This window comes from Paralichthys olivaceus, chromosome 10 (assembly GCF_024713975.1).
Source record: "Paralichthys olivaceus isolate ysfri-2021 chromosome 10, ASM2471397v2, whole genome shotgun sequence".
Taxonomy (NCBI): Eukaryota; Metazoa; Chordata; class Actinopteri; order Pleuronectiformes; family Paralichthyidae; genus Paralichthys; species Paralichthys olivaceus.
The window spans coordinates 6,658,997-6,673,912 of NC_091102.1; the positions used below are offsets into that span (position 1 = coordinate 6,658,997).

A 14,916-nucleotide genomic window follows, 5' to 3' on the forward strand; every position below is an offset into this window, starting at 1 on the left:
AATTCATAGTTTCCCGTGTTTGTTTATTTGTGTATCGTGGTGATCGTCTCATGTTGAAGTGGGTGCGACGTGTTCCTTCCTTGTTATTAATGTGCATCGACATCTGTATGCGTGGAAAGCTGTTTCCATATTTCAGTCCTGTGTGTGTGTGTGTGTTGTGTGATGATAGTTGTTGTAGCAGGCTGTGTTGAGTTGTCTGTAGCACCAGTAGACTGCATTCCCCTTCTGTCCACCTGTGGTACTGACCCGACCAAACACAACGTGGCAGGAGTGTCGAAGGAGAAGAAGAAAAATGGAACGAGCTGCTTTAGAAGTTTTTAAAAAAAAAATTTTTTTAAACGAACCATCAACCTCCCCGGAGGGACGGTGCTGTTCACTCACAGCTGTGCCACCAGTTGTGCTTTGATTATCGCTCAGTAACCGAGGCGATCGATACGCAGAGTTTTGGTGCTCGCTCCCTGGTCACAGAGGGTTTGTGTTTGTGGCTCTCACAGATTGTATATAGAGAAATAAAGAGTTATTACGTTATTATGTGATGGTTTATTTCAATCGTCAGCTGATGTCAGAACATTAAAAATCACTGCACATTGAAAAAAGGAGGTTGTTGGACCAACTTTAAAAAAAGAGCAGATTGCAAGAACAAAAAAAAAATTGAGTTTGGTCAAATTACAATCAATGAGTTGTATTCACACAATTTATGACTTTGATTTGAAGAAACTTTGTTTTTCATTCTATGAAGTTGTTAAATGTTTGTCTTTTTTCAGTGCAGGCAACTTGATTCATTAACCTTTCGTTTCAGACACGTAGAGTCTTCACAATTACAAATGCAGTTAGAAATTTTTATCCTCAATCAACAACCATATTTTACTTTATGTGAAAAACACAATCAGTCATTTTTCTGTGATACTTTGATTTACAGCTAAATATCTGTTAAGTTAAAGATGTCTTCAGTTCAAGTTTTACTTCTGTGTTCAGTGTTAATGAACACAAGTCTCCAGGCAACCACTGAGTCGGTGCACATTGTAAACAAATACCTGCAAAACAGCAGGTTGCATCGTTACTTGAAGCATTTAGCTCAAAGCTTCTCTGAACCCTGAGAGCTGCTAACATGACTGTGGATTAGTCTTACTGAATCACATCTTAAGCTCATGTTAGCTCCAGTACGACCCTGATGTAGAAAAAGCACTAGATGAACATTTTATCCGTCCGTCCGTCCGTTATCTATATTTGAGGATTAACTGGAAGATATAGAGACAAACATCCATTCACATTCACACCTATGGGCAAGATTAGATTCCTCACAAACATTTAAACTCTGCACAGACAGAGGTCGGTCGTACCAGGACCTTGCCATAAGACGACACTGCACATGTAATCTCATATTATTACAATTCAAGGTTTTGTCTGCTGGCGTCCCTCTTTATTATACATCACACTTTCAATCGAGTGGAGTTTTTGTATAACTTATTAACTGATAATGTGATACTTGGAATAAATATAATTATCTTATAAATATTAACAGTGCATGAAAAACATGGTGTGTATTAAAAATGCAAAAGTTCATCAATTCCAAGTAAAGAAAACTGAAATCTGTCACATGTGGATCATTAGTCATTTCTTCATTTTTGTCCTGTCTGTAATAAATTAAGATAATTTTCTTTAAACCTTTTTTCCGTTATGTTGTTTTAAAAACAGTAATTATCGATCTTCAGCTGCTTGAACGTTTTTACCGTTTTACCCTTCACCCCTCCATGTTCTTCCCAGTCTTTCCAAACTTGCACCACACCACCGTGAGGACAACGGCGATCAGGAGGATCAAACTGCTGGTCACCAGGTAAGCGATGGGCAGGAAATGGTTCTGACCTCCGAACCAGGTCAGCGTGGTCAGCACCACTTCCTTCCTGCCTTGGAAATGCTGCACGGGGAAGTCTGGGAAGACGGAGGTCAAGGATGAAAATAGGCGATGGCAAAGTGAAGCTTGATGGAAAGTAGCTGGCCTGTGGTCTGAAAATAGTCGCCAAGACACAGGAAAGAAAAGCACACAATGGGACGTGTGTGACCTGATTTAACCGCGACAGCAGTGAAAGGATACTGTAGGATATGTCGATGGAGTAAGACCCTGCTGAAAGCCCCTGAGTGAAGGGGCTGCCGCCTCGGTATAAAATCCCATAGAGCTTCTTGAAGTTGGGGAAGGCTGCTTCCCTCATCCACACGATCAGGGCGTCGTTGATGAAGCCGTTGTTGGTTGAATCTAACGGATCCAGCTCGTACACGGGTTTCTGCCAGAACAGAGGCTTTGCTGTGCCTGGGGGAGAAATTTCAAACCAGACACAATGACGAAGTGAGTCGAAATGAAAAATACAGATCCTGTGTTTGGTTACATCTGGATTTATTCACCTTCAAACACTTGAGCCAGGGTCAAGTTGTCCATCTTCGGGTTGCGGTACTTGACATTTTTGTCCGTGTACCAGGTGATGCCTCTCTGCAACAAGGGGACTTTCACCGAGCTACCGGTGGATTCATGATAGAAAAATGTGAAGGAGTCTGGGAGAAAAGATGAGAGAGATATGTGATGATGGGAAGACGGAGAAGGGATGTGACGATCGATTGAGAAATGGCGTCTTACCGTTGAACATGCTGTTGGCCACAGCACCACAGGGGGCGATGGGGAGTCCGTTCTGGTCTCTGTCGAAGGGTTTGCAGTAAGAACTTGGGTTCTGGTGAAGGAACGAGGTGAATGAAGAAACACAGGACCATTATTTACCAATTCAAACAAGCAACAAAGCAGAGGTTGAATTTATTAAATTACATTCAATCAACGACTGTATTCTATCAGAGGTTCAAGAACACAGTTTTCTGCATAGATAGATGTTGTTAGTCATTTTTGTCAACATCTAATAAACAGGAAGTGAAGCGTGTCATTCTTGTGAATTTAATTTCCTGCAGTCACTCAAAGTGCTTTACACTACCTGTCACCCCTTCACACACACTCATTCATATATAGCACTTAGACACTTTTCTATCTGGGCCATCACCAATTAATACACGGAGCTACCTTTAAGTTATTCTTTCTGCCGACCATCTGTCCATCGTCTCTGGAGTCCATGTATCTACGGAGGTTCTGGTGGAAGTTCTTGAGGCCGTAATAGAAAAAGACGTCTCCCTGGAGCAGCAGAGGGGAAAAGATCATCAGCACAGAAATGAAGCAGAACTCCATCCTTGATTCACGATATGGTGATTCGATTGACTCGGAGGGGCCAACATAATCTCAACTAGAGGCCAATTTACAAGCCTCTTCAAAGGCTTCAGTCTCACTAGAGCAGCTGAACTTGCGGACCAGATGCAGCTGAAAGCTCTGATTAAAGCTTCTACGTGAACCTTGAGTAAGATTACCTCGTCCCACTCTTTGAGGTTATTTACCTTGAAGGGTTTCTCGATGTTGAGGACCACGGTGCAGCTGCAGCTCTGTCCTGCGTGGCTCTCATTTTTAAGCTTTTCATAACATTTGTCACATGTCCCAGCTTTGGTGTAATCCATCTGGAAAGACAGGAGTTAATTGTTCTGCATATTGTTTCTGTTGACGAACCCCAGACCTTTCCTCTCTGACACTCCTTTTTTTTATTGCACACAAGAGGCACTCGGTCTCTTCCTCTCTTTGTATCTTACACACATACACGGTATTTCAATACAATGCTTCCACATAAAAAAAAGCAAGTGTACTTTTCACAACCACACTCACCTTTATTTCCTGTGTGCTCTGAACTGTGAGAAGCAGCCACACTCCTAGCAGCATACATATCAAAGCCATAAAGTAGAAGAAAGGCAGCACGGTGTTGGCAGTCAACATGGGAGACCAGGCCGGTAGCCTCTGCTGTTTGAAAGCCGAGTTGTCTGGCCTCCGGGCCAAGGGCCCAGGCTTGCCCTTCACTTTGCCCATGAGCAGGACCTTCAGCGGGGGACAGGAGAGGAACTTGCTGCACAGCGGGAGAGCAAAGAGATTGTGTGCGAGGAGGCACTAGTATCTTCTCTTCCTGTTCTCTATTTCAGCGATATCTTGCTGCACACACACACACATTCTGCTTGCCAAGAGATTTTCCCAGCAGGCCTTGCAGGGCGGGGAGATTGTTGTGTCCTGTTACTTATTAACCAGAATTCTTTACTATCTACCTCTTTGTTTTTTTCTTTATTTTCCATATTTTCTTTGTGAAAATGTTTTTTTTTTTCCTTCATCACTTCCTTCATACAAGGAAACACACACTTTGTTTATTTACATCTAAATCACACAAAGGATTATTTTATATCTTTATTGTAGTTTTCTGTGGGAGATCATCTGTTTGTTCCGGGCTCATTTGTGCTGCTTTTAAAATGCTTTATTAAAGGATGTTTTGATAAACGAGGCTTCCCAGTGGGCAAGTTAACTCATGATCTCACATTGTCAGTAGGAGGGACTTCCCAAGGTCGGAGTAAACAAACAGAGGGACGCCGGCTCCATTCTGAGTCCGTTTATTCAATCCATCACACTGGGACATTGTGTTGAACTACAAGAGTGAACAAACATTTGACACGGCTTCTGAAAATAGTAAAAACCACAACACAGGTTTCACACAGACAAAAAAAGCAATCAAACAGGAAGAGGCCCCTCGGCTTGTTGTCAGGAGCTTTTAACATCAAGTCGTCACGTGGATTATCTGCAAGTTTATTGTGTGCATTTAAAAAAGTCCAATTTTGAGTTTGCTTGCTCTGCAGCCAGTCAGGATACCACTGTCCAGCAGCTTCATGAAGTCGAGTTTGATCTGGAAAAAAAAAAACGAACATGTATTTACTTGAAAAAGCAAACATCACTTAAAACTGCGTCCATATATCTTTTAAAGCATAAAGAATCAAATGTTGCCTGCATGTTGGGCTCTTAATCATTGTCATTATGTATTCATCTTCCCCCCTCAGTACAATGTCAGAATGATTAAAAATATGAATTCATTAATTAATGTGCATCACCAACAATCCACAACCACATCTGAAAAAGAGAAGGGGCAGGTCCACATTTCAGGAGCAGGAAAAAGGCCAAGATTTGCTTGTAAAATGAGAATTGATCAGTTATTTTAATAGTGACTGAAGTGATAAATGAATTGAATGTTGATGCTTAAAATGTAGATTAAAGATGGAAACAAAGGAGCATGTAAACTTCAGCAGATAATGTGAAAACCAACATTACACATACTGCACACAGAAAAAAATAAATATATTAGAGTAGAGAGTAGTATAATATTAATAAAAGTACATTTCTTTGTAGAAGAGGACTTTAAATATCTGCTGATACTGTCGAATACTTTATTGAGTCATCTTCTGTATTTGGTGAGAGGAAGATAATTATGTTTTCAGTCCAGCAGGGGGCAGTAGCTCACCTCGGGAATGTCTACCATCCTCCTGAGCTTCTGGTCCCTCCAGTTCCAGTCCAGAACCACGTACCTCAGTGACTGCAGGTTCAAACCCTCTGATGACAATAAACAAGAGTTTCCACAGATAAAGAATATTTTAAAAACTTAAAGTTCAAACAGAATCTATTATGTTGGGATCTACCTTTCTCGATGAGAGCGCTGATTCTGCCTGGTGTCCCCACGCCAATGTGTGTGACGCCTTTCTGCAGCAGGTTCACCTGCTCCTCAATCTGTAGAAAGACACACAAATACTGTTCTGGTAAAACTGTTCATTGCACAGAATCCACAGGCATCACAACAACTCTGTGCCGTCTTCAGTACCTTGATATGTTTTGCAAAAAGTTTTATTGCTTTGGTTTCACCCTTGAATGTGGTCAGCTGCCTGTGAATGATAAAAACAAACAGCGCTCACGTTAGGACTAATTAAAAGCTGTAGACTACAGAACTAACGGTGTGTCACTTACTTGATGAGTTCAATGGTTCGGAGAGCAGAGCTACAGACGATGAGCAGAATCACAGAGCTCTTCTCTGTGTGCTGCTTTTGAATCTTTGCCCATTTGGGACAAACTAATGGTAAAAGGAAAAAGAAGCAAAGATTATATGTGTGTTTAGAAGTATCAGATGAGAGCAGATCTGTCCACAGTGAATTAAGAAACATCACTGACCAAGTTTGAGATAAGAGGAGAGGGTGTGCGTCAAGTCGTTACAGGACAGGAAGCAGGAGTCTGGAGGATGCAGGAGGACAGACGGTGACCTTGGTGAATCAACACATCAGCAGATATCGACTGAAGCTCCGAGCTAAAGGGGACTGGAGCCCTGACTCACCCTGCAGGTTCAGCTCCTCCTGTTCGATCACAGAGCGCTTGTCTGAGAAGTAGTGAGAGACCAGGCTCTGCAGGTCGGCCGCGCAGCCCGGCTTCGGCTCAGAGGTGGCCAACACGTCTGTGATCGTCTTCTTCTTCTTCTGCCAAAACAAGGTCGAATTTGATGCAATACTCACTGACACATATTCACCACTGCACTGAGAAACAACTGCTTCTCTTTGCAGCAGCAGGTGTCACCACACTCACCTTCCTCTTTTTCTTGGGTTTAGTTGACTTTTCATCCTCAGTCTCTTTCTTTGGAGGGATTACACTCTCACTCTGTGATGAGACAACAGACAGAAAACACGTTTCAGGCAAAGTACTTATATTTTGATTAAGTAAAGAATGTTTAGAATGTGTTGAACTATTAGAGGTAAAACGAAACATCACTCTATGAGACGTTTTACCATTTTTTCTGGATATATGTAAAGTTACCACAAAACAGAACTTTTCACCATCTGTTCAGCTCTTTGTGCTGTAGCAGCCTTGTTTTATATTACATGTTATTTCTATTTCCAATATTTTCAAAATGTTGTCTTATCCAACAGAAAGTCAATGTGTTGATGACATTACAGTGTATAAACTAACTTTGGTGAAAATCTGACCAACTTTAAAATATGTTTTTTTTTTGTACTGTGATATTAAAGGTCCAGTGTGTCAGATTTAGGTGAAAGGGATCTATTGGCAGAAATTTAATGTAGAATAATCCTCATGATGTTTTCACTAGTTCGTTTCATCTAAATTGTATGAATTGTAGTTTTCTTTACCTCAGAAAAGGTCCTTTATATTTAAATACTTTATATTTACATCGAGTTGCCGCCAATGTTTTTTTACATTAGTCCAGATTGGACAAACTAAACACCTTTTGAGTTTTTATGACAATTAAAGGCTTCCACAGGTTCTTTTTTTCATGTTTGGAAGGAGAGGGTGAGATGAGGGGTGTTCAGCTGCAACATGCAATTTCAACACTAGATATAGATAATAATATATATAATATCACTCATGATACTGTTATTTTTCATATACTGTTTAGATGAATACGAAGCTGAAAAATAGCTGTAAACAATGTGAGAAGAACAATTTGAGACCAGTCAAAGTCAGTCTCCCCAAAAAGTTCAAACGTGTTTAGCTGGTATCCCTTAATTTGGATCCAAGACACATAAAATTTCTCATGTGTGAAATCAGCGCGCCAAGTGTCATTGAGTGATGATCTGATACAGAATAAACATCTCCTGGATGAGCAGGTATGACAGAGTTATTAAACAACAGACGGATACCTCTTCACTCTTTTTCTTCTTCTTAGCTTGAACAGTTTTCTCTGTTATCTTTTTCCTTTTCTCTGGTTTTGTCTTGGTGTTGGTTTTTTCTGTCGGAGGTTTTTCTTGTTCCGTCTCCTCCTCCTGCTCCACCTCAGATGCATCTGAAAATAAAAGAGAGCGATGTTGTTTATAAATCTGGACTCATGGAGTTAAAGTTTAATCTATTGGTGCTAGAGTAGTGACGGTTATAATGTTAGTATGAGGCAATTCAGAGAAAAGAACATATTTCAGATCAGCCTCTTTGCCTGTAAGAGAAATGCCTGACCACCATGACATCTGGGAAACAGACAAACTCCTCTTATGATACAAGCTTTCCGAGTTAGAATCTGTTTCCATAGTTTGGCCCTAAACCACAGATTTAGTGTTTGCACATCACGTCTCAGACTGTTTGTCCAGTACACATTTCAGTCACGACAGGAAAACAGAAATACACAAATGTGACTTGAGATAACAACAATGCAGCAGAGCTCAAAGCATCTGGTTATATTTAGCCTCCCCACTGCTACCACTTCTCAGCGCATACCTCTGGTTTCATGCTATGATGTCATGCTCAGACCTTTTGATATATACACATGCTTGTTCAAAATACTTTAAAAACAGATGCCAGAATGAACCCTGCAATAAATCTGCAGGTTTTATTGCACTGCCTTGGCCTCAATATGCACAGCAAAAAAACTGTAATTTGACTTCGTCCTGTGATTTTTCAATATCAAAGAACTAACAGGCCGACATTGACTCCTTCTATTTCAGTGGACGAAGGCTATAAATCATCTGTGAGAAGTTTGAGTGTGGAGTTTAGATATCAATCAGTCGCATCACATCAGGTAAATGACTGTTGTAATGTTACTGATTGGAGAAAAGGCCAAAGGATCAAAAAGTGATAAGAGATAAAAGCACTAGAAACTGTTTTCTATCATAACTGATTAGAGGTTGTTGCACTGACAAGCCAAAACACAACATCAAAAAGCTCCATGTGGCTGATGCTGCTTTTACATCATATTGTTTAGACTGTTTCAGTAATGAGCAACTAAACTGGAAAATCTTTCATCAAGCTCCAAACTGTAATTGTGAGTTAAAGATACAGGACATTTCTGACAGCAACAATTTGAACTGCAAGGATGAGTTTATGAAGTGATTAGTTAACCGAAAATGGATCTGTGACTATTTTCATGGTCAGTCAATCATTCTGAGTATTTTATAAGCAACACTGCCAAAGTTTTCTGGTTGGACCTTCTCCCAAAAGGCTCCATTACCTTAGACTCTGGAACATTGCGACTGACATTTGTAACAAATTTAGGATGTTTGAAATAAAAAACACAAGTGCTAGAAAACTGTTGGCAAAATGGCAGCAAGCCACGTCTAGTTGGAAGTTCCATCAAAATCAAACCCAACATGATTTAATGTGAATACAAGGCTAACATTGGGGGTAACCATGCTAACTCAGCGTGATAGCTTCCATTGGTTTGTGAACTGCCATTTTGAAACTAGAAGGTGAAGTGGAAAAGGAGGTAGAGGACACCGCACACCCACCCTCACCTTCGGCCTGCACCCATTGGAAGGTTTTAGCTGTTAAGAAGAAACAACACGAGCAATTGAGACCATAAAGCCCTGAAGACAATGATGTTATATATCAAGTGAGACATCATTTGATTATTGACTTCTTCAGAAACAGCCCTCTGCTGGTCATTTGAGACAACACGTTTCAAGCACTTCACATTGGCTTCACTTTCCAGACATCGATTTTCATGTCCAGTCTGTTTAACACAGTTACAAAAACACTTGAACATTGCTGCTCCAGGTCGAGAGAACTCCCTAAAGTCACATCAAACCTCAGATTTTCTGCCTTGTCCTCCAATTTCCTATCCCTCCATCATCCAATCCTTCTTATCACACCCGTCTACTGTTCTCTTCTCCTTTGGTGTCATTACAGTCAACAGCCAAGTAACAGAAAGATGAATGGGGGATCTTCGGCCTGTCTTCCGCTCTCATTCTCCCTCAGGTCTTAATCTTTCTCAAATTCAATAACCACTCCCCCTTCCCTCTTCATCCCTCACTCCTAGACATTTTATTCGTGTTTGTTACAGTCAACTGTCCAAGCATACACCCCTCGTGCTGAAAGACCACCCCTTATATTAATGGACCAAGCCAACCATTCACCAGTCGCTCTCTCTTTCTTCTGCTCCTCATCCCTTACTTCTCTTTTTTTTTTTTAATTCTGGACTGTTGGAGGGAAAGTGGGGATAAAAAGGTGACAAAAGAAGAGAGGACTAAAGGAAAAGATTAATTACAGAGGTGAGGAGGACTAATCAAAGACAAGACCAAGCCTAGAGATGACCAGAGAGCTGCCAACCTATCTGCATCAGGTCAGTGTTTTCCCCTCGCTGGTTAGATAATGGTCATCCTAGTCTGGCTTTGGTTTCACTTTGTTCACTAATTAACGAGGACATAAGAACAACCTTGTATTAATCTTTACGTATTTCAACTATGAACCAATTAGAACATATTTGACAGCATTTATCCGATAGTATTATAATAAAGCTTTTTTTGTGATGATCAGCAGATTAAAATATTTTGCTTATAAGAAAAAAATCTAACAATTAATTCACCTTTGTAATGTGATTTGCATCTAGAGGCAGAATGTATGTGCCTGCATTGACAGCACAAACTGAAATCACCTGTCACTGCTGCTCTGTGTTCAATGAGCTGTGAAATACTCAAGAAATTAACCCAACTGTCAGATGACTGGAAGGTGCTGACAGGGCAGCTGCACTGACGTTAAGTATTAAAACTCATTTCTCACCAATAGCACAAAGAAAAACCTCGACACACGTGAAGGAACCGATCAGCAACACCCTGAGGGTGATGAGCTGCTGATTCAGCATTTATTTTGAGTTGGTTTATTGCAGGGAATGGGCTGTTCGGATAATTCATCAATGTGTGCACAGGCTTAATAAAAAGAAAGCACATCCAGTATGTTGACATAGATTAAGTCCGTGTCACCAATTTCGGAGGTGGTGTCCCCTGTGGATCATCACTGCCTTAACATTTACACATAAAAACCTCTGTAGAGGGGGAGCAGATGGCCATTCGAGGACCTGGAGACCAAAATAACTATGGAAAATGATATATGTTACACTCGGTGGAAATAAAAAAATCCATCTTTTTAATTTACTGTCTGTTTCCACCAAACTAGGCCTCTTTACTGCCTATGACAAGTAATAATAAATACATTTATAATTTGTATATCTACTTTATTCTCCTGGAGTGGAGAGAAAAATCGTGCTATATTAAACCAAAACAACACACATGGACAGGTACTAGAGCTAAGGGAGATTTTGAGTATCAGTGTAATTGACTAATAATTCCTGGAGATTTTCTTTATCTTTGTAAATGCTGTCAAAACACAACATTTATTAGGGGAGATCTAACTTTTCTGAAGTCTGAGGCCCACATTTATTTTAAGTATAATCTGAAAATTCAGTCTGTTCACAATTAGCACCTGACTTCTTAAAGCCTCAGAAAATGCACTCAAAGGGGAACATATGTCTACTGATAAGCAAATGGAGCTGAGGATGATTCTCCGGCCAATGATAAGTCTTAAAGGACTTATGGGTCTGAACGTCTGTACATCATCTCTGAAGCAAAACATCCCATCATTTTTAGGATGTGTCACAAATGAAGGAGGAGGGATGAACTGCAGTTTACATCATTTCCTTACAGTAGTGTCGTCAATCATGCCAGTCCATAATTTTACATAGGTCTTCAATTTGGTTGAGTTCAAGAGACTGTGAAGGCCACAGCAGAAGATTTGCCTCATTTTCATACTCGTCAGAACATTCAGGGAACGCTTGCGCCCTGTGGATGTCAGAACAGCAATATTAAACAGCAATAGCAATAGTGTCTTGTTAATTTGCTGTGGCCTTCTTCTATGTCAGGGTCGGGGGACAGCCTCCGGGGGCAGCTGGACTGTTTGATCAAGCCCCCTGACGGAATTCATAAACACCAAAATATTCTCATGGAAGCAATTACATTTCTTCTGCGAAAAAATGCAGATTGTCACATTTTCCACAGCAAATGGACAAACAATTTTTGTTGAAGTACAAGACAGGCGAGCCAGTGTGCCAGGTTTGTGGGATGTGCTCGCAGGGATGAAAAGGTCCAATGTCAAGCCTCATTATAGCTGGAAACATGCGACTAAACTGTTGTGAGAACAAACATGCTTGGACAAAGTTCATTTCATGTTTAATAGTGCATGTACACATTGTTGTCAAATGCAATATCTTAGGAAATATAAACCTAAATTAAGGACAATCAGTAGTCAACTATAAAAAGTTTAAATTTGGTTCTGCTTTTTGTTTCCTAAAAGATGTTTATATGATATGAAAACAAAGTCTACATATGTCTGCAAGGAAGTGTCTACCTTCCAGGAGCTTTGTATTCATCTGAATGTCTGTCTACATCGTGCATCAAAGTAACAGCACCTGTTTTCTGATACGAGCCAGTGCTTAACATGCAAGATGAACGTCAGAGCAGCAGTTTGAAAGATGGACTGGGGCAAATAGTAAAAAATTCTGGCAGTGCTTTGACAGAGACAGTGATAATGAGGCTAAGTGATGTAAATGCAGGGTGTTAATTAGCTGCAAGTGAGGTTACACCTTAACTCTAGCTATTCCACATCTAGATATTTAAGTTATCCAAATATTTGACCCCTTTTTATATTTGATAAATTGTAATTGAAAATCAGAATCAATAAAAATTAGAATCAGAACTAAATCTCAAACAATACCCAACCCTAATGATGCTGATTGAACAAAGACAGTCTAACTCCAATAAGTATAACAGCAGTGAGGAAACCAAGATATGTCCAAAGTGTAGTCTGGAGAGAGCAGTCGATGACCCATGAGAAAGCTAATATCTTCACCACTCCCCCAACACTGATTCCCAATATCCTCCATGCCACAGTTGATCTAAATGGTGGAGGAGGAAAAGTGTATCCTTTCAACCGCATATGGGGCAATGAGCTTACAGCTCAGATAACCAGAGATCAATGAAAGTCAAAGGCAGTTGAGAGAAATCACATGCAGGGAAATGGGGCTTCCCATTCATCTTTAATGGATGATCAATAGAGGTGACTGCTTTTAATGGACGGTCAATGGGGGTGACTGGATTTAATGAGGATCCACTAACTGGAACCAGGAAACAGATGAATGTTTCAGTCCCACACAAAGGCTCTCAGATTTGGTTCTCAGTTTTCAAGGATGATGGCCTCACTCATGTAAACTGGCGATTTGCCAGCGCGGCTGCTTAAAACATTGTCGGCCACGACCTCAGAAAAGCTCTTAATCACTGCTGCAGTTTAAACTATTAGTCTGATTAAAGATAACACACGGGCCTGTGCTGAGGGGAAAGACAAACCAATTACACCTTTTATCATCCTGCAAAAAACCAAGATGTCCTAATTATGTTCAGGCATGCCAGTGCCAAAAGATACTGTGTGGTGGTTATGTTGTTGTATTTTTCCTCTAATGATACTTTCCATTAAATCAATTGTCAGCAGGCCAATTCAGCACTTGTTTCAACAATCAATAACTCATCTCAAGACATGTCTTGGGAGTGGTGTGGGTATAGCACATTATGGTTTTGGAGGTTTGCAGCTTCTGCTTCTATAAGCAACAATTTGAGCATGTGTTATTAAATCAATGGGGACTTAATGCTGCAAGCACAAAATCAGGCGCAGTATTGAAATGACTGGAAGAGAAGCATAACACAATACCAGTCCCTGGTCAGGGACTGTCTGCTCATATTATAATTTTTTTTAAAAGAACAGGAATAAAAGGCAAAGAAACATCATCACTGCAACATCCTGAATAATGATATTTCCTCAGATTTGACAACTTCCAATTATACTCTGATGCATTTCTGAAGTTGAAAATTGCTAGAGGATGCCTGGGCTCCCCTGGAAATGACTGTGCCAGTAGTAGGACTACAGCATTTGATAACAATGACTGGGTACCAAACTTCAGAGAGACAGCCATTGTTCTACAAATATTAGAGCTCTGGAATCTCTGCGATGTTTAAAATCAGCTTTAGTCTGTACAAATCTGTCACTACAAATGACGGCCCTGTGTTTATCATAAAGAATATATTTGTCTATGCACTTTTATGTGTGGTGCTGTTTTATGTCACATATTTGCTGTTGTGCCTTGTGTTTTGTCTACCTGCCCAGGGATAACAGATGCAAATTATCTACCAGCCGACTCTGGTACAATTACTTTTAATTGTGCGCTGTCCCTGCAATAGGAAACAATAAAGATTAAAAATTTAAATGAAATGGTTACAAATCCAACTAGCTTCCAACATCCTAACCTCTAACTGTTGGCTGGTGTTGTTTGAATATATAAATACTTAAAAAATGCTTAAAGTTTAGACATGACAAAGGATGCAGGGATGGAGCATCACCAGCAGGAGGAGTATTGGATGCACAGACAGACAGTCAATGATTCACAGGCTTAATCCCTGATAAATTATGGAAACTGGATAATTACCCCCCATGTTTTAATACTCTCAAACAATGCACACAAAATAGTTTAAATATTATGTAGTAACACTGACAGGAACAGCTATACACACACAATCTGACATAATTACATTTAAAGCTGACCTCTACTTGAGAATCACAAAATCAGGTTTGATTTTCGAGGACAGCGTAGACCTAGTCCCCATTTATGAATGGTTTTGTATGACTGTAATACTTGGTTAAATAGTGATCTAAAAGAAAAGACTATCTCAGCTGATACTCCTCTTACAGTAAAAGCTGGGAGTTGGGTTGATTAAATTATCAGTGGTTTGACCTTTGAATCGTTGCCTCAGAGGAATTCATCCTTATAAGACTGGTCAGTCACAAAACAAGTTTAATTGCCGTTTCTCGGTGACACCCTTCATTTTCTGGTCTTTTGGTTGATAGATCTTTGTGGTATCCCCTAATTTATATTGGTCCACTCTGACATTCATCTGTTGAAGTAAGGCCAATCCTCCCTGGCAGACTGTGATAGCAGCTCCTGATGTCCTCGCACAAGATGCTAATCACAGACACAAGGTCATGTACAAAGTCATAACTCAAGCTTTTAAGCTTTCACAAGGACCAAACTAGGAAACCCTCTTCTCACCTTGATAGCATATTGGAACTTATGTAATGTGGGTATTGTTTAAGTAGTTAAGGCAGCCAAACTACAGCTTAAACAATCAGGCACCACTTGTCCTATTAGCATTACAGATCTGTCTCCTGTCCGATTTACTTTT

At 40.2% G+C, this 14,916-nt stretch overlaps 2 protein-coding genes across 3 annotated transcripts in view; both read right to left on the reverse strand.

Annotated features, from left to right (window-relative positions):
* Positions 1-525: 525 nt before the first annotated feature.
* On the reverse strand, positions 526-4,200 carry tmem30c (transmembrane protein 30C). The gene is made up of 7 exons (XM_020100679.2): positions 3,740-4,200; positions 3,421-3,537; positions 3,056-3,163; positions 2,627-2,717; positions 2,398-2,544; positions 2,093-2,305; positions 526-1,929 (listed from the first exon to the last, which is right to left on the reverse strand). The coding sequence occupies exons 1-7, from the start codon at positions 3,935-3,937 to the stop codon at positions 1,742-1,744; spliced, it is 1,062 nt and encodes a 353-aa protein (XP_019956238.1). The 5' UTR covers positions 3,938-4,200; the 3' UTR covers positions 526-1,741.
* Positions 4,201-4,487: 287 nt separating this feature from the next.
* The window catches only part of cmss1 (cms1 ribosomal small subunit homolog), a 30,840-nt gene continuing 20,411 nt past the window's right edge, over positions 4,488-14,916 (reverse strand). The window contains exons 2-10 of one of the 2 annotated variants that reach the window (XM_069533262.1): positions 7,576-7,718; positions 6,506-6,577; positions 6,261-6,396; positions 6,101-6,160; positions 5,900-6,002; positions 5,757-5,817; positions 5,578-5,665; positions 5,403-5,491; positions 4,488-4,793 (exon numbers count right to left, since the gene is read on the reverse strand). In XM_069533262.1, the coding sequence (XP_069389363.1) occupies positions 4,710-4,793; positions 5,403-5,491; positions 5,578-5,665; positions 5,757-5,817; positions 5,900-6,002; positions 6,101-6,160; positions 6,261-6,396; positions 6,506-6,577; positions 7,576-7,718 (836 nt within the window). In that variant the 3' untranslated portion in view covers positions 4,488-4,709. Of the gene's footprint in view, positions 4,794-5,402; positions 5,492-5,577; positions 5,666-5,756; positions 5,818-5,899; positions 6,003-6,100; positions 6,161-6,260; positions 6,400-6,505; positions 6,578-7,575; positions 7,719-14,916 lie in introns of both variants that reach the window. The other variant, XM_069533261.1, reaches the window with a different exon arrangement.